The sequence below is a fragment of the Lytechinus variegatus genome, chromosome 16 (assembly GCF_018143015.1).
Source record: "Lytechinus variegatus isolate NC3 chromosome 16, Lvar_3.0, whole genome shotgun sequence".
NCBI lineage: Eukaryota > Metazoa > Echinodermata > Echinoidea > Temnopleuroida > Toxopneustidae > Lytechinus > Lytechinus variegatus.
Window position 1 is genome coordinate 21325464 of NC_054755.1, and position 19911 is coordinate 21345374.

The 19911-nt window shown below is 36.4% G+C and overlaps 2 protein-coding genes across 2 annotated transcripts in view; one reads left to right on the forward strand and one right to left on the reverse strand.

The window, feature by feature from the left end:
- LOC121430026 (putative serine protease K12H4.7) lies at nucleotides 1-15288 on the reverse strand. Its single transcript, XM_041627297.1, has 10 exons — nucleotides 15046-15288; nucleotides 13214-13395; nucleotides 11264-11400; nucleotides 10141-10236; nucleotides 9114-9255; nucleotides 7488-7602; nucleotides 6243-6432; nucleotides 5339-5432; nucleotides 2419-2624; nucleotides 1-1559 (listed from the first exon to the last, which is right to left on the reverse strand). The coding sequence occupies exons 1-10, from the start codon at nucleotides 15250-15252 to the stop codon at nucleotides 1450-1452; spliced, it is 1479 nt and encodes a 492-aa protein (XP_041483231.1). The 5' UTR covers nucleotides 15253-15288; the 3' UTR covers nucleotides 1-1449.
- Nucleotides 15289-17078: 1790 nt separating this feature from the next.
- Nucleotides 17079-19911, forward strand: part of LOC121429952 (growth hormone-regulated TBC protein 1-A-like) — a 51766-nt gene continuing 48933 nt past the window's right edge. Inside the window, exon 1 of the mRNA XM_041627214.1 lies at nucleotides 17079-17448. Coding sequence (XP_041483148.1) covers nucleotides 17366-17448 — 83 coding nt within the window. The 5' untranslated portion in view covers nucleotides 17079-17365. The remainder of the gene's footprint in view (nucleotides 17449-19911) is intronic.

Genomic DNA, 19911 nt, shown 5'->3' on the forward strand with positions numbered 1-19911 from the left:
TAAATTAAGCGTAATTTATACAGGAAATCTGCATTAACCAAGGACTCAACCGTGGGTTTTCAAAACCACGTTTGTGAATTCGGGTGTAGGTGTTGATACACCTGGTGGCCATTTCGTAAAGCTGTTTGTCAGTTACAGGCGACTTAACGAACGGCTGGTGATCGTTTCTTGAGGGAAACGATGCAATGCACACCAGATTTTCATCGGTGTTGATGTAGTTCCTAAGAAAGGATCATCAGTCATTTGTAAAATCGCTTGTTATTTACAAATAGCTTTATGAAACACCAACCTGAAACTGGGTGCTGCTACATGCAGCTTTACAACATTTCTTATTTTACCTAGCCTCTTTAAAGTCCAATAATGCACAATATTTCATCTTATTTAGAATAAATTTGCAATATACACAAACATACAAACACTGGCGGATCCAGGGGGGGGGGGCACTGCCTGCCCGTGCCCCCATCCCTTTTGAGCGGCATAATTAAAATTTGTAATGTAAAAATATCGTTAAAACAGAGTGACCCCCCCCTTTGTCAGTGAAGACCTTTTTTTAATTATTTCGTGGACAAAATCCCCTTAATTTTTTGTTATATCTTTTTTTCTTTGGTTTGTAAAATTTTTCTTCGGAAAATGTGCCACCTTTATCGAAAAATCCTGGATCCACCCCTGCATACAAATATCAATATGCTGTAGTCACAAAAGCAAAAACCGAATCCAGACCGACTAAACTATTCCACTATTTCCAATGACTTACCATCGGTCGTTTAGGGGCCAGTTTCCTTGGGGTGACTGAAGCCTCGATCTCCAATAATCTGGGAGGTCATTCGAGAAAGAATTGCCCAGTAGTCTCGTTTAAAAGGTAATGTCAATTTCAATTTGCGATTTAATACTATCGCAGACACAATTCTAATTTATATCACTATTTGTTGAGGAAGACATCTTTTCATCTTCTGGGAAGCATATCACAAAAAAAAATGTCAGTGTTGGGTGACACATAAGAAAATATAATATCAGTATCTTCATTAATAATAATAATAATAATTAAGGATTTGTATAGCGCACATATCTGTCGATGACACTCAAGGGGCATAATTAACAACTTATATAAAACAGAAATAAAATTAATAAATATACAAAAATTGAACAAACTGACAAGAAAAATACACAATCAGTTAAAGTTGGTAGTCAAAATAACAATTCGGCCTTATTACACAACAGTTAAGGAAATGCTTCCCTCATGAGGAAAGTCTTTAATTTTTTGTGGAATAGCTCTCTTGACTGGCACAACTTAATGTCCGATGGGATTGAATTCCACAAACGGGGACCATTGCTAGTACATGTATATGTATGAGTGGTTGTTGGCTGATATTTGATTGGTGAAATAAGACATGGTTTCTAAGAAACGTTACGTCACAATTATGGCCTCAATCTTGTGAAATTACCCATGCATTATTGGGAGAGCCATTTCTGTATGGTGTCTTTGATTTGAGTCCTGGCCTGAGTTAGCTGGGGTGGATCGTCCGGCGATGGAGGGTACATATTGGCACAGTGAGCAGTACCTGGAGGAAGGACAGATTATTACCAGAATGAATAAAATTAATAATTGAAGGACATCAAATCTTCCTTAATTATACTTGCTTATATAGTGCTTACACTTACTTTGTCAGAAGTTTCTCAGCGCTCTACAGTATATGCAGCATAATTACCCTGGTTTTAGCATTTACAATGTACCTCGCCTGGGTTGAGTGCAGCACATTGTGGATCAATTTCTTGCTGAAGGAAATTATGCCATGGTTGGGATTGGTTGGGATTATCATGAACATTACTGTACTCTACATCCCTATCATGATCTATATTTTATATTTATCACCAACACCACCATCACCATAGTCATTACCACCATCATCATTACCACGACAGCCACCATCATCATGGTCATCATCAACATCAATATAAACATCATCAATTCATCATCATCATCATCACTGCAATCATCACCATCATACCGACACCATCATCATCACCATCATCATTACCACGACAACCACCATCATCATGGTCATCATCAACATCAATATAAACATCAATTCATCATCATCTTAATCATCATCATCATCACTGCAATCATCACCATCATACCGACACCATCATCATCACCATCATCATTACCACCATCATCAGTACCACAACCATCATCACCATCACTGCAATCATCACCATCACCATCATCATCAATCATCATCATAATCATCACCACTAACATCATCATCATCATTGCCACCTCCACCTCCACCATCACACACAACCGTTTCTGAATGAAGAATAATTTTCTAGCCATCCTGAGCCTAAGAGAAATGTTCATTACTAATATTCAAGTAGGACTCTCCACCCATGACAGGGATTCAAACAGTTACACACCATTTATGAAGATTGCAGAGTACATATCTGTTGACTTGGTGATGCCTAAAGCGTGCCATGGGTCGATAGATCCGTTGGGGAATACAATATTGTAAGCTGCAATTTCTCTTCCTCCGTAGTTTGTATTCGTAAAGTTTACGCCAGCCTGGTTGGTAGTTTTGTTGAACTGCTTGCCATAGATATCCTCACACATTTGAATGGAGAAGCTGAAGAAATCAAACATATATCGGTACTGGTGGTGGGATAAAACTTTTTAAATCAGATACAAACCCATAGCGCCATCTGGAGTCTTAAATTACTCATAACATTGTGATTGATTTTTTGACTTGCGTATAAACGCAAGTCAAAAAATCAATCACAAGTGCCACATGCGCACTATTGATTGGTTGAAAATCAAGTTGCACTTGATTTTGAGAGTTGCGATTAATTGCAACTCTTTCTGCAACGGGCCCCTGGCCAGTTTCCTGACCCATAGTGCTCGCGTGGTATAGTAATATTGACCCACTTGAATGATAACATGCTAATTAACTACTCAATATATTTATATCGCAACAATTATATTACCAAGTAGCATAACAATTACTCTTCCTCTCAAAACATTTTAGTTTCTCTATACAAATACAATTTTAGGTTCATTCATTCTCTGTAGTATATAAATGTGTTTTTGAAGATTAGGTATTCATAGCACACAGTCAATGAGAAACCACACAGTTTACTCCCCCTTTAAAAGTGATTTGAATGTAGCTATCTTTCAAAAGCAAAACTGAGCAAAGATAGCATGGAAACTCTTGATGGAGAAGAAGTGATAATGTGTCATAATCCAAGAGGTGATTATTTGCTTTATAATTTCACATGAAGAAAAAGGAGCATATTTCCCTCAAAATACCTACTAGTTTAAAAACTTATGATTGCCAACACAGGTTGGTATGTGTTGGCAAATGTATCATTGCTTTGAAGAGGACAAGTTCCATTTAACTGGCACATGTGATGCTTTATATTTCAAATTACAATCAATATGAAACTTGATGCCACTGAAGAGAATAATTAATGCATGCTATTTCTCTTGTTGGTTGGACATGAATATTAAAGGGATGGTCCGGGCTGAAAATATTTATATCTAAATGAATAGAGAAAATTTCAAAGAGCAAAATGCTGAATATTTCATCCAAATCGGAAAACAACAAAGTTATTGAATTTTAAAGTTTATCAATATTTTGTGAAAACAGTTATATGCACATCGTCATGAATATTCATTAGGTGGACTGATGATGTCACATCCCCACTTTCCTTTCTCTTTCGGTATTACATGAAATCATACATGTTTCATTATTTCATACATGTATAAATGATGTGTCTCCATTATGATGAAATAAGTTGCAGCAATAAATAACTAATGCACTTAATCAGTTGTCAATCCAATTGTTTTAGTTCTTGGTAGAAATTTTTTGAATAAACCTTATTTCACATAATGAAATACAGAAGAACAAGTGGAGATATGACATCATCAGCCCACCTAATGAATACCTTAAAGACACGCCTAGAACGGTTTGTTATTTGTTTTCCGATTTTGATCAAATTTTCGGCATTCTGGTTTGTGAATTTTAATCTATTTATTGAGACATAAATATCTCCAGCCTGGACCATCCCTTTAAAGGTCAAGTCCACCCCAGAAAAATGTTGATTTGAATCAATAGAGAAAAATCAGACAAGCAGAATGCTGAAAATTTCATCAACATTAGATGTAAAATAAGAAAGTTATGACATTTCAAAGTTTCGCTTATTTCAACAAAATATTTATATGAATGAGCCAGTTACATCCAAATGAGAGAGTCAATGATGTCACTCACTCACTATTTCTTTTGTTTTGTATTGTTTAAATTTTACAATATTTCAATTTTTACGAATTTGACAATTAGGACCTCCTTGCCTAAAGCACAAAATGTTAAAATAAAGGAATTCTATGTGTTCAGGGAGGAATGAAACTTCATTTCACATGACAATGACGAGAAAATAAACATATTTCATATAATAAAATACAAAAGAAATAGTGAGTGAGTGATGTCATCAACTCTCTCATTTTGATGTAACTGGCTCGTTCATATAACTATTTTGTTGAAAATAAGCGAAACTTTAAAATGCCATAACTTTCTTATTTTACATCCGATTTTGATGAAATTTTCAGTGTTATGCTTGTTGAATTTTTCTCTTTTTATTCAAATCAAGTTTTTTTTGGGGTGGACTTGTCCTTTAAAGTCAATTCAATTAGTTTATTTCCAATTGGTCTTATATCAGTTCATCCACTATAATTTGATCTATCATCAGTTCGTCACCACATGGCCTACTCTCATTTAAACTAATGCCATTCTGTCTAATAACCAGTTGGTCCAATAGCCATTTAGTCATGGACTAAGTGTTAACTGGGCGCATGGGCGGAAATCCCAGGGGGTACAGGGGGGACGTGTCCCCCTACTCAAAATAGTAGGGGGGACACAATATCAAATGTCCCCCCTACTATTTTGGGTCTTTGGTGATGCTAAGAAATATATATAAATCAAAATGGGAATAAAATGTGCGTTTTGGGACGAGATGACTTTTTTTTTTTTGCTTGTCAAATATTCCAGACCCTTGTCCCCCCTACCTTTTGGGAGAGATTTCCGCCCCCGACTGGGCGAAATGAATGAAAACAAAATGGGTATTAGACCGACTGGCTATGAGATGAAATGGTCATAGACGAACTGGTGATTAGACCAAATGGCTCTTAGACTAAATGAAGGCAGACCGTGCGACAAATGGACAAGGTGGCAATAGACAAATCGGCCGTTTACCAATTCAATCAACTGATAAAGTTGTTGAACGAGCATTGCTAAGCTTTGTGAAACAGGCCCCTCAACATTCTGGCACCACCGATTCTCCTACTAACCTGAGAGGAAAGTGTTGTCCAAACGGTTGTTGATCAGTGTCAGTGGTCTGGTAGAAGCCAAATTCTGTACATGTCTGGTAAGTCCACTGTCTCCCTGTACATAACAATAACAATCTAATTACTAACCCTGCATGATAATCGGTTATGGTACATCATGACAATGAAAACTTGAAAAGAATAGATAATTGAGGCTCATTGATATACCACCAACAAATCGTTGATATTTCCACAACAACTTCTATTTTTCATTGACACTTGGCAGGTCTGTATCACCTCATGAAAATCAAGGATTAAAATGTTTTAGACAGGAAACTCGCCTGAATAAGCTTTAATCACCCAGTTAGGGTCACATAATACAGATACTATCATGAAATAAACTTCCAACCCTAATAAAATCATTCCCCTGCCCTCATCTACATGTCTTGCACATGTTTTATATGTTCCCATTACCACTGTTTTTTCTTGTGGTGTACCAGTTCTGACTCTCGCCTTGCAATCAGAGGGTCGTGTGTTCGAATCCCACCATGGCCTAGCGTCCTTTGGCAAGGCGTCAATCCACAATTTGCCACTCTCTACCCAGGTGCAAAATGGGTACCCGGTAGGAAGCGAAAGTCTGTGTAGTATACCTAGAAATTGAGTCCTGGAACTCTTGTTGGAATGCATTCCAGGGAGTGGAGAATGTGCATATATTGTATGCGGGCATGCAAGGATCCGATGACCGGGATAATAATATATCTGTAAAGCGCTTAGAGACGTTGTTCTGATGTGTTAAGTGCTATATAAATGCGGAATATTATTATTATTCATCAAAGGATTACTAGTGCAACTACCAAAACTAATACCACTGTAAAACTATGGCTCTCTATAATTCAACATATATTCAAGATTGAAATCTAGTTCTCACCTCCAACCCCCGCCTCACTGTCCCAAGAGGTCTCCCTCATATCAGCGATCATCTTCTCGTACGATGCGTCAACGCATTCTCCGTCGCTCAATAGCGCACTCACGGCTGCGTAACGTGAAAGTTCCGTTCCTAGTGATTCGTTAGCCATGATGTCACAAAGGGTATCGATGGTGACGTTGTTGCTACCACCCTGCAAAAATGAATAAAATCAAATGAAAAAACATCTTTCTTTTTTTTTCAATATCAAGCATGGAGGGTGAACCTGCATGTATATCAAGTCTACATAACATTAGATCTATATATCCTCAGAAATCACTGACTGACGGACTGGATCCATATGATTGATAGAATGACCAATTGAGCAACTGATTGACTAATTGATTGACTGACTGATTGATTGAATAATTGACTGATTAACTGACTGATTGATAGACTGACTTATTGATTGATTGATTGATGGATGGGTGGATGGATTGACTGATTGATGGATGGGTGGATGGATTGACTGATTGATTGATGGATGGGTGGATGGATTGACTGATTGATGGATGGGTGGATTGATTGATTGATTGATAGATTGATTGACTGCTTGATTAATTGGCTGATTCACTTTTTTATTGATTGATTAATTGATGGATGGATGGATGAATGGCTTGATTGATTGATCAAATTGTTGATTGATAAATTGATTGATTGATTGATTGAATGGCTTACTGATTGCAAGATTAACTGAATGAATGAATAAATTATTAACCCAGGTGAGGTAAATGGGTACCTGGCAGGAATTCATTCCTTGAAACACAGCACGCGTAACAGCTCCATTGCTAAAGCCAGGGTAATTATGCTGCATATACTGTAGAGCGCTTTAGAGACTTCTGACAAAGTAAGTATTAAGCGCTATATAAGCAAGTATAATTATAATCATTATTATGCAATACTTTTATTTATTTATCTTGAGTAATAAATAATGAAATTCAAATTCTTACAAAGCAGTTAAAAAGACAATAACAATCATGTTTTAAGAATTTCCTTTTGGTGTAACCCATGAGGGCAAATCTCAATTCAATCGTTATCAATTTTAAATCCACATCAAAGAGAAGTCTTGAAGACTGGATTCATAATGTATCTTGATCATAACTTCTGAATTTAAAATTCTGAATTAATTCATTACTTGTTTTTTATCTTCCAAAGCTATTCCATTGAGCAAAGAAAGAAATGTTGAAATTACAAAGGAACTGTATCTACCTCGAAACCCTTGTTATCCTTGTTGTACTGCACAATCTCCATGAAGTTTCCAGCGATAGTCTCATAGAAGTTTGCCACATCATTTATACTTGAGCCGTTTAGTGGACTACAAAGACTATTACAGACAAAAAAAAAGAAGATTTTCACTCGTGACGGTTGTAAAAGATAAAGGTTTGATGTTACCTGCAAACAATTCTAAATAAATACCTGAAAATGTCAAACATACAGCTCACTGAATAAAGGTACTAATGAATTGGCTGGATTGGCTTTTGAGGAAAATTTAATAAGCAATACCCCAAAATACCAAGAATATTTTAAAAGAGCAAATTGCAATTTTCAAATCAACTTTTGTCATTTCCACTCAGTTTGATCCCCATGATTTTCATCAATTAGTTCAGTTGTCATTTAGTCAGATGCCAAGATGGTCTAATTTCCACTACTCAAGGAATGATTTTCCTGGTATCGCATCGCAATATATAAGATTGTATTTGTAATGTTTTCATTTGTTGTTTTTATGCCGTTTTGATTTATGTATTCATTCTTTGTAAATATTGTAGATATTGATTTTTATCTCAGGGCCCTCAAGGACAGCAGTTTGTTAACTGATGAGGCCAACCTGATTAAATAAAACTGAAAATAAATAAATATGCTCCACTTTTTTGAAAGACTAGCACTATGCAAAAAGTCTTTCGTATAGCATATTTTTACATAGGACTGAACATTACTTAGTTGAAGACTTTCTCTTATGTCCAAAAATGCTACTCTAATTTGTAAAGCAAAATTATTCCCTGCTACCCATTATTTCTTAATGTGTCAAATGAAAGTTTGGTTCACAAACAGTTTATCTAACAAACATGTCTATACTTAAGTGGTATCAAAGTGATAATGACCATGTGGATTAGATTAAAGGTCAAGTCCATCCTAGAAAAAAGGCTAACTTGAATAAATAGAGAAAAATCTAACTAGCATAGTGCTGAAAATTTCAACAAAATTGGATGTAAAATAAGAAAGTTATGACATTTTAAAGTTTCGCTTATTTTTCATAAAGCAGTGATATGCACAACTTGGTGAGTCAGTCGATGATGTCCATCACTCACTTTTTCTTTTGTTTTTTTATTGTTTGAATTATACAGTACATGTATTTCATCTTTTTTTATAGATTTGACAATAAGGCCCAACTTGACTGAACCATATAGTATTGAACAATGCTATTTCCACATGTTCAGGGAGGAATTAATCGTTGTATCACTTGACAATGAGAAGAATATTAGAATATTTCATATTTCATAGAATAAAATACAAAAGAAATAATAGTGAGTGGATGACGTCATAGTCTCATCATTTGCATACCAGCCAGGATGTGCATATAACTGTTTTGTGAAATTAAGCGAAACTTTAAAATGTCATAGCTTTCTTATTGCACATCCGATTTTGATGAAATTTTCAGTGTTATGCTTGTTGGATTTTCTCTTTTTTTTCAAATCAACTTTTTGTTGGGGTGGACTTGTCCTTTAAATGGGAATAGACTATCTAGAAATGATAAAAAATTCATGGGCGTAAATACATGATATCATACTATTCCAGTGGGGGGGATGACACAATAGTTCATTTAGTTTTTGTTTGTACTTGAAAATTTTGGTGAGAGTCTGCCACCCTGTCATATGCATCATTAGAATGTCGATATCGTTGGTTGCCTTCTGGATCGCATCGTTGCACTTTGACCCCACACGACTGGTCGCTAGGGAGTCACGTACCACCGTCAAATACTCTGTAAAAGAAAAAAAACAAGGAGAAAATAACAATGATTGATTTAGCTTTAGGTGAAGGATTTATAAAAATAGTTGTAATAAACACTGATTTTATTAGAAAGTATGTTATCACCGTAGATCTGGTACATGTACATTAACGTTAACTGAACTTTGTGAAATCATGAAATCTACTATAAAGCTGAAAATCGATTACAATGATGATCATCAATACAGATTTTGAAATTCTTTCCACAACTAGCATTTATCTTCAACCTAGACCAGCTTCATCAACTCCTAATCAAAATAAAAATATTTTTAGAAATTCATCTTATATCATTGTTGTCATTACTATTCAACTCCAAAAAATAATTCTATGAGATTCAATGTTTAACAACTCATGATTGATAGCGCATTGAAATAATAATGCAGAATATGTTTTATGTAGTCCCACCTATTTATTTTTTTCATGTGACCTCAATTATGCAACTTACTTTCCATAAAGAATTTGATTTGGCATATAACCAGGGCTCGACATTACCAGTGGCCCGCAGCAACCTAAATTGAGAGTCGAGCCACCAAACATCTGTAAAAGCTCACACTTGGTGGCCCGGTCTGGCTACCAAAATTTTGATAAATTGTAATGTTTTCTATTGTTTTAGGGCTACCAAAAATATGAAATTGATGATTTTGGTGAACCGATCGAGCCATCCAGCAAAAAAAGTTAGTGTGAAGCCTTGAATATTGATGTTTTCTATTGTCCATAAATTTTACATCATGGATGCATAGATTCTGAGTTACAAGGGCACTAGAGAAAACTTTTGTCTCATTTGACTCGGCCAAGACCAATAAAAAAAATGCGGCTTTGACCCTTGAGGCCAGCCTCGACTCCATCCCTGGAATTTTACCTGGGAAATCCAGTTGAGCTTGAACGGGGGCACTGGTGGCAATGGCCCCAACCACTAGATGAGGGTACTTCAGCCTGAACCATGCTGACAAAGAACCTACAATGGACAAACAATAAATAACATTGATAGTAGATAGCCTGCAATACTGTTTTTCTATGCGCTACAGGGTTTTCCCTGATGAAGTTTAAAAATTCCCTGATAATTATTTAAACCCATTCCCAGTTACGCATGTTTTCTAAGTTGTTGCATTGAATTACATGGAATTTCAGTATAAAAACAATAATGTGACAATAATTATTACCACCATAACCAGTCATTCAATGGCTGTTGTTTCGATATGCAACAAAATATAACAGAGTCTGACTGACTAATGTGCATTTGACTTTTGGGCTGATCACAATTCCCTGATTTTTCCCTGATTTGAGGCATTTCTTAGCAAATCGCCTGATCTTTCCCTGACTGGAAAAAAGTAAAAATGATTTTCCCTGATTTTCCTGGTGGGCTGGGAACCCTGCGCTAACATGCCATTGTTATATCTAGGTAAGTAAGGTCGTTGGATTCATTTGCTTAATCATTGTAATGCACTACCTCCACTCTCTAGGGAGCATTCTATCTAGCTAGGCATTACACAAATGCCCATCAATTCACAGTGAGATTTACAGTACATCCTACTGGATAACTATTGAATAACTGGGTTAATAGTGGCAAATATGGTAAGGAGAGAGGAGAGAGATACACCTGTAGAGAGAGAGTGAAAGGGAGATAGAGAGGGAGCGAGTGATCAAAACAAAGAGTTCTAGAAGTGAAGAGATGAAGGTATATGTGGCCTTCATGGTACCGTTTTATAAAGACTTGTTATAGTAACAAATACAAGATTTCTATAACAAGTTAATGATCAGCCACAGCGACTGTTACTGTTAATTTGTTATTGTAACAAATAAAATCTATGAAATGGACCCCTGGCCAGCCTCGACTTCATCCTAGGAATACATATATGTTGAGTCAACTTATCAATAAGCTAATCTTGTTGCTTACTGGAACCGAATGACCACTGTACAAAGCCTATTGAGATTTTGGAATGTAGTAGTCAAGGATTAAATAAATCAAGTTATAAAAGATATACCTGGATATGATCCTCCAAATGAGATCCACTTGTTCTTGTCCAGTTTCATCTGTTGTCCAATAACTGTCCTAAAATGAGCCAAGTCGGCGAGGGCTTGTTCACTGCTAAGGTACTGCAAGTTATCAACACTCATATCCCTGGAATCAAAAGAAAGAAAATCAAAAGAAAAATCATTAAACAAACACGATAGAAACAAGCCATCACACAGAGTTCTGCTCTTGAGTATGGCCTATATGACCCCCCCCCCCCCTTCCTGATTGCCTTTTTCTCCTTCTACCTAATGACAAATTTACAGTCTGATGATTGAATTGAAGTGTCTAACAATGTGTCATATATTTTACTGATTTTGAGGAAATTACAAATGTCTTTATTGATATATCATAAAGAAAAATAAGAAATCGGTGTGTTTGTGGTACCACTCGCATGGTTAAGTAGGTTTTCTTAAAGGAGAATGAAACCTTTGGAACAAGATAGCTTGTGTGAAAACAGAAATATCAAAGAAACAGATCACAAAAGTTTGAGAAAAATCAGACAAATAATGAGAAAGTTATGAGCATTTGAATATTGCGATCACTAATGCTATGGAGATCCTCAAATTGGCAATGCAAAAAAGATGTGTGATGTCACTTGTGAACAACTCTCCCCATTACTTTAGTACATATTTCACTTAAATTGCCTCTTTTATCACATCTATCAGTAGATCATGTGTTCTTTTTATTGGAGGGCATGTAATACAGATTTTTAAAGAATGCATCATGGATAAAGAGTTTGTATCACCATGAGAAAAAGCAAAAAGAGACATTTTGAGGGTATTTTATAGTCCATCAAAGGGAAAGTTGTTTACATTTGACATCACACATCCTTGTCGCATTGCCAATGGGAGGATCTCCATAGCATTAGTGATTGCAAAAGTCAAATGCTCATAACTTTCTCATTATTTGTCTGAATTTTCTCAAACTTTCTTTGTTCTTATTCTTTGATTTTTATCTTTCGACGCAAGCCTACTTGTTCCAAAGGTTTCATTCCCCTTTAATTTTGACATAATTACCATCTCCCTCTCTAGCACTCAAATGAGAGGGGAGGCTTGGGGATGCCATGGTCCCCAAAATTTTCATGACCAAGTAAAAAAAATGAGAAAAAGAAGAAAAAGGAAGGTAAAGAGTGAAATATGATATCATTTTCTGCATATTAAATATTAAGTCCACCCCAACAAAAAGTTGATTTGCATAAAATGAGAAAAATCCAACAAGCATAACTCTGAATATTTCATCAAAATCGGATGTAAAATAAGAAAGCTATGACATTTTAAAGTTTTGCTTAATTTCACAAAACAGCTATAATGCACATCCTTGGCTGGTATGCAAATGAGGAGACTATGACATCATCCACTTACTATTTCTTTTGTATTTTATTATATGAAATATTCTAATTTTCTCCTCATTGTCAAGTGATACAATGAATAATTCCTCCCTGGACATGTGCAATTAGCATTGCTTAATGTTATATGGTTCAGACAAGTTGGGCCTTATTGTCAAATCTATAAAAAAAAAAAAAGAAATAGTGAGTGATGGACACCATCGAACGAGTCACCTAGTTGGGCATATCACTGTTTTGTGAAAAATAAGCGAAAGTTTAAAATGTCATAACTCTCTTATTTTACATCGTATTTTGATGAAATTTTCAGCACTACGCTAGTTTGATTTTTTTCTATTTATTCAAGTCAGCATTTCTCTGGGGTGGACTTGACCTATAAGTCAAAATCTATCCAATTTTTTTAAATACTTTTAATACGTATCAAAATGTCAGAAATGTTGCTCCTTTGCTTTGCTCACTTGCATTGTTTTACAAATTTTGCTCTATCTACCATATCTTGCTCCATAAAAGTTTGTGGATTATAATATGCCACTCATCTTCCTGACATGAGTGTGTCAGTTGGATGAGGGAACTTACTCTGTAGGATGGCTCTTTCCGTAGAAACGATGCTCCAACATGATGAGGAAAGCGTTCATCTCCTTGGCATACTCAACCCACGCCCCATCTACCATCCAAACAGGGTTGGCCTCGCCCTCTCCACCGATCATCAAGAAAACTGGTCCCCCGGGAGTGTAGAATGTACTGTTAATAAAGAATCGCTGTTCAAGAAGAAAAAATGGAATACTTAATCAGGAAAATTGATTATGAATTACAATGGCTTGGCTTGACATAAATCATGTTTATCATTGCATTGCTCTCCGGAGATAATCTGTTCATTGACCTTTCAGAAGTCGGATATTCGCCAAAGTAGAAGCAATATTTTACACCAGATATTCTTCTTCTTCTGTTGATTTCCTCAAGTCCTGGAGGACTGCAGGATCTCATCACTCCTAGTACAAATGAGGTCAAAATTTTACAGTATTGTGGTGCAATTTGTAGAAAGTTGGCACCTGCAGTAACACATAAAATGCACACAATGATGGCGACGGAATGAATTGTCACTCACCATGCAGTGATTTTGTTTTTCTTTTAGTAATGAACTTTTTTTAGGGAAATTGGTTATTGTTTATTGCAGTATATTTATAAAACATCATATCTCAAATATTGATCTAAGGTAAAAATCTTGGTTAAATATCTGTGGATTTTGTACCAGTCAATACACAGAAAAAATAACATGATGATGTATTGTAAATTAGACTTGCTCTCAGTTTTTCTCATTGACAAAAAATTACAATGATCGATTACAGCCTTTACCGGTAATAAGTATCATCTACTTTTTGTTTTGAGCTCTCCAGACTCCAATCTAGACCAAAAGCTTCAGTCTCTGTATTTTGGTTGTTCCGCTGAACTGCAGTGGCTCACTCACCATACATAGACAGAAAAGCTGCGGGGTCCGTGGCTACAGACAACGTATAGTGAACTAGCGTTTTATAGATCGCGATTTAAAACTGTTTTTTGAGTGAAAATTATGACGTACATTATCAAGGAAATACAAACAATTTAAGTAATTGCATACCTTGGACCGGAGATATAAAAAAAAATCCACTGGATGATTGAGAAATCTGTCATCTAAGCCATTTTCTCCTGACCTGACGGTTTATCTTACAAGTTGCCATCTTGAATGACGTCATTATCGCTAATGTCTCGATATATCGCGATTATAACTATTATCGTTTGTCTTCGTGAGTGTATCATATCGTATTATTGCCTTGCTGGTGGAATGCAATATCGATATCACATTCGTACATTGTTGACGCCCTCTCCGTTCGTTTGTAAATATTTCATAGTTTGGCTGCCATTTCGACCTGTTTTCCTGGGTCGTACTCAACTAAACATCGGTAAAGTATCATTTTCATGCATTTTCATCTATATCGTTTAATAATCTGAAAATATAAGAATCAAATATTTCGCATATTTAGTTTTCACATCCTTACATTGTAACTTCGATGTGAAATATTACACCAAAGTTTGGACTCTGGTCGGACAAAGGTGCTGGTGTTATAACGAATGGGAGCCCACACGGACACTTTACCGTCGGTAAATGGGGATTACAGTAAAATGTCAGAAATTGTTGAATAAATCCCCAGAAACGACGGTTATTCCTGTCTAACTCCAATCATGCCACAATGTCTTGAGCATGCCTCCCTCTTTCACGCCAAAAAATCAGGGGAAAAATAAAAAAAGGCACACAAATAAGACCACGCCCGCTGAATAGTTCGTTCACAAGAATCGACCAGGAGCGGATATACTCCAACCCCCGAAGCTCTGGGCTGGCTTCGTGAGCCTGGCCTCCCGCTTGTCAATCATACCTGATTCCATGTTCGCAGATCGGCGTCGTTGAAATGATCTAACTTCTGTTCAAACCACATATTAGGAGGAAGATTGTACTTCTCTTTTATCGGTGGTGCTCCAAGCATTCCATGTTTTGGCCTTCCGTGTTTAAATCGACCAAAAGCAGATATTAAAGGCAGCAAAACTGCCAGAATGAAGACAGACTTTTGGAGGATCCTTGCCATTTTCTTCTCTTCTGCTAGCTCGAAACAGGTGCGCGATCATGTGATCAAATCTTATGATAAAAATCACGTGATCACTAAGGGGGGGTGGGGGTGGCGGTGAATGTGACATTGGGCCCCTGGCTGTAGCTTAATTAGTGATGTTCCTTTAATTGCCTTTAGGCCGTGGGTGCTGTGCTAGAGCAGTACAAATGGATTGGAAAAATGAACATGTATACATAATTTTTATTTGGGAGCGGCCTTTTATAAGATTTTTTTCTAATTTCATATTTCAGTATACTTTTCTGTACAGTAGAGTATATACATTTGAATAAACAAATACACTATAACACAGCGCCCTCCAGTTCAAATAAGAAGGTATGTAATAAAAAAAAACACTGTATGCGGATTATATAAATATCTGGATCGTATCAGGTTGGCCCATATACTTCGTAAGTTCTATATAACAGCATTCAATTTCTAATACTTTGTTATAATTTTTGTTTAAACATTTTGTTTTACCCCCACTTTAAACTGTCAGAACAACAAGTTATATGACAAATACTAACATCATGTTGGCCTTTTGGGGCCACTCTATAAGGGGGAAGGGGGAAGATTCAAGCAAAAAAAGGGGTCTTCAACCGCAATCACATTTCGCACCAGAAAAAAATTGACAAGCAAAAAAAGGGGGGGGGCTTCAAGTTCAGAGGAGGGGCCCACTGCCCACTTAGCTCGTCAGGGATGAGTTTTGCCTCAGGGTCAAGGAGGGTGAGGGACAGGGATACGTCCCTTGCATGTGTTGTGGCTCGTGGGGGCGGGAGGAGCTGAGTCTGCCCCCTGCCCCCCCCTAAATTGGGTACGCTAATGTCTGAGCCTCAGCCAAAAGTCATTTGGCGAACCATTTCCAACAAATCACACAAAACCATTTCCTTGCAAAGCACAAATCCACCAACCATAAGCTTTAAGACTTCATAAATTTTCTTTAAAAAAAATGTATGAGAAAACCAAAATGGTTCTTTTTCCAAGTTAACTCTAAAGGGGTAGGCTCATTCCACGCAGAAGACAATGTGATTTGTGAAGATAAATCAATATCAGAGGGGAAAAAAAACACTGGAAGTTTCGCAATTTTTCGATGACTCAGATTTATGCATGTCTTCATGAATGTGAACTGACAAAGCAAATAGTCCCTCTTTATTATTTTGTATTTTATACAAGTTTGTTCAAGCTTTGTTTGTTCTCCAATCAATTCAAGAAAATGTTGCTGCAACTTACAAAAGAAATATTATTCTCATGCATGTATGAAATTTTGAAATAATTATGATTTCATGTGATAAACATAAGAGAGGGTGAAAAGGGAAAGTTGGTGACGTCACATTATTTAACCTTAATTCCAATTAAACGGCGAATAACTGTTTTGAAACATTGCTAAAATTTAAATCTCAATAACTTCCTTTTCATGGTCAGATATTGATTACTTTTTGACCGTGATGCCGGGTGAAATGATTTCTTACGTAATATTTGTGGATTTATAGGGTCCTTAAAAATACTGTAGGCCCTTCTCCCCCTTTTTTCTTTCATGTTTTTCGTCGTAGCGGGCCCCGCGCCCCTCCCCAGTACCCCCACCCCGGAACCGCCTAAGGGGGTTGAATGTGACAAAATAAAATTTAAAGGGCTTTTTTGATATATACGTTGAATATTTTACTAAAAATTATGTGGAAATACAAATCCCGGGATACAAAATACAAATAAATGAATTTAATAGTAATTGGAATTTCCAACGAACTTTCGTTTTTCTTTACTTAGCAAGAGCATCCTCAACGTTCACCTTTGGTCAGGCAAAAGTCATTCGAGATTCGGCTCTGACTTCGGAGACGAAAGCACAGACTTGGTCCTTGTTTTCTTTAATATCGCAGAATTCTCTCGGATTTTGGTGTATTTCCTTCATCGAAACATCGCTTTGATTGCTCTCCAAACTGCAGAGATTTACTCATTTTTCTTTGAACAGTTTGATACTTGTTCTACCTTTCAAGAAACAAGTCGAAGAGTTGCTGAAGAACTGAAGTTGAGGATAGCGGACACCTCCCACCGTCGAACGGGCTACGTAAGCGTGAAAAAGAGGCGTGTACCGGCTGAGAAAATGGCAGAGGGCCCAGCGGCGGCTGCTGCAGCGACTGGAAATAGCACACGAGAGGAACGTGAAGATCTTCTTCTCTATAGAAGGTACAATTTCTGAAAGTGTTTCTCTAAGCATAGCAAGGACTTAACTGATAATGAGAGATATCATTTACTGTCACTTGTTTTAGAATCACAAGATGTAATCTAGATCAAATGAAAACTAAACTTTTATTTTTGTAAATTTTAGAAACATTAATCAGACAAGACATATGTTGCAATCAGTAATCACAGTTGCAAGGAAAGTGTTATTTTATTATATTGCTTGTTGAAGTTAGTTAGCAAACATTGAAACAGAATATCGAATGAACGTATCTAATCTAATCCCAGGTTTGAATTAAACTCTGATTTAAAGATTGTAAATCAGAGTTTGATTCAACGAAGTTGTGGTTAAACTTTTAACTTTGGATAGTCAGCTCATACATGTAGCTCATTTGGCATGACACTTGCATCATTCTGTCTTGGAGTGTTAACTGATTCTTTTTCGCCAGGGAAGCAGGGGAGGGGGGGGGGAGTGACAAAAGGAAATATACACTATTATTTAAACAAAGTTTTTGATATTTTGGCTTCCCAAAATTTTAACTTAGAGAACTTTAGACTCAGTTCTAATTCTAAATAAATTTTTAAATGATTCAATAGATATAAATAATGACATGAAAAGAATATGAATAGATTTGATTTTGAATAAATCCTGAAATGAATAATGAGAATGAGAAAGAATGACAGAAGAGATATATGAACAAAAACATACTTAAATGTAGAAGACAGAAGTTGCAGCAAACAATTATTTCATGTGAAAAATCTAATAAAAATCAAGGTTAATTGCCACAATATTATCATAGATCTAGATCTGCTTCTTTGAAGTAAACTTATCTTTGTGAAATCTTGAAATTTTGGCTGAAAACCGATAATTCTGATAATCACTGTAAACACAGGAAAGCATATGGGACAGAGTATTGATATTGCTCGGAAAAATACTCGACATTTGATGGAATTCCGTGCTTATTTTAGTCATTTCTCAGCAATTATTTAGGTATTTTCTTCCATCGCCACTTGGCACATATTTTTTATTCATACATATAACACTTGGATGGTAATATTATTGGATTCTGCTCGAACTCATTTTGAGATTGTTTATACCAAAACTATCATTTATCTTTAACATGACTTCAATTACGATATGCAATCAATGGAGCATTACACGCTAATGAATGAAAGAAAAGTTGTGAAAAATGTTGGGACTATGAGAGCACAACATCATACATACATCACCAGCCTGATTAAAAAAAAGAAGAAAATTGCAAGCATTGACACCAATTACTTTTGTCCACAGTGTTTATAATCATAACAACCAGTAAGGGGATCAGGAATCTGATGACTGTGGCTTCAACTAGAAAAAAGGAAAGAAAAAAAAAATCAAAATTTATCGATAGTTATATACTGTACGTGTATTGAGTGTAGGCCTATGTGCAGAGAGTCATAATAATCTATGGTACAGTACAAGTGTTTTATGGATTTGTAAAGTTGGGCTTCCAACTAAGATTACTACTGCTGATAATAATGCAACAGTTTATTTCCCATTCGTTTACTGCTGATTTGTCCAGTTGCCAACTCGTCTACTACCATTTGGTCCATCATCAGTTTGTCTACTAACCACATGGTCTACTTTCATTTGGTCTAATGCTGTTCCGTCTTATAACCAGTTGGTCCTATTGCCATTTAGTCCATATACCATTTGGTCTAATTAAAATAAAGTGTTAAATGTGCAAAATGAACCAACTGGTTTATCAGACGAAATGGTAAAAGACAAAATGGTGATTAGATGAAGTGATGATTGGACCAACTGGTTAGTGGACCAAATGGTTGTTAAGACAAAATGTTGGACGGAATGGCATTAGACCTATTGAAAGTAGACCGTGTGGTGAGTTGACGAGTTAGCAGTGGACGAATTGGCAATTTACCAATGCACCAATCTCATGCACAAGCAATGACTTGTAGGCTTGGATGGAAAATGGTGTGAACCTGGAAATGAGTTGCAGGAAATTAATTGATTGTTGATAACGACTCTTTAAAATTAGGAGAATGGGCAGGATCAAGATCGGTAAAAAAAGGCAGTAATACAAGGCTTTGTGATCATTATTTATGATTTTAACTGAAAATTACAGCCTGTACAATGTTCATGTAATCAGTGCAATCAATCACACAAAAATTGTCCTAAATTTGCCATGGAGCTCTTGTGAGTTGTGTGCTGACCAATCTTATCACTTTTAATAATTGTTGGTGAATGGGGTGTAGCGGAGGATTGGGGTTTCACTGGCGGATACGGTACGGTATCCGCCGGCAGATATCGTTCATACTTTGAACTATATCCGCCTGGTTTGATGTTTGCAGATTTGGTTCAGATTGACTACTGTATGTGTATTCATGATGACAGACGTCACTCTCGGCAGCGCATACGTGGCTCAGCTCTGGCAATATCGGGGGGGGGGGGGGGTCGGTAGATTAAGTTTG

Coding starts and splice junctions, on each gene's coding strand:
- LOC121430026 (XM_041627297.1), bottom strand. CDS start 15,252: ATGGCAAGGATCCTCCAAAAGTCTGTCTTCATTCTGGCAGTTTTGCTG. Junction 9,256..10,140: donor AGCTCAACTGGATTTCCCAG/GTAAAATTCCAG, acceptor TTTCTTTTACAG/AGTATTTGACGGTGGTACGT. Junction 7,603..9,113: donor ACTCTCACCAAAATTTTCAA/GTACAAACAAAA, acceptor TGTCTGTAATAG/TCTTTGTAGTCCACTAAACG.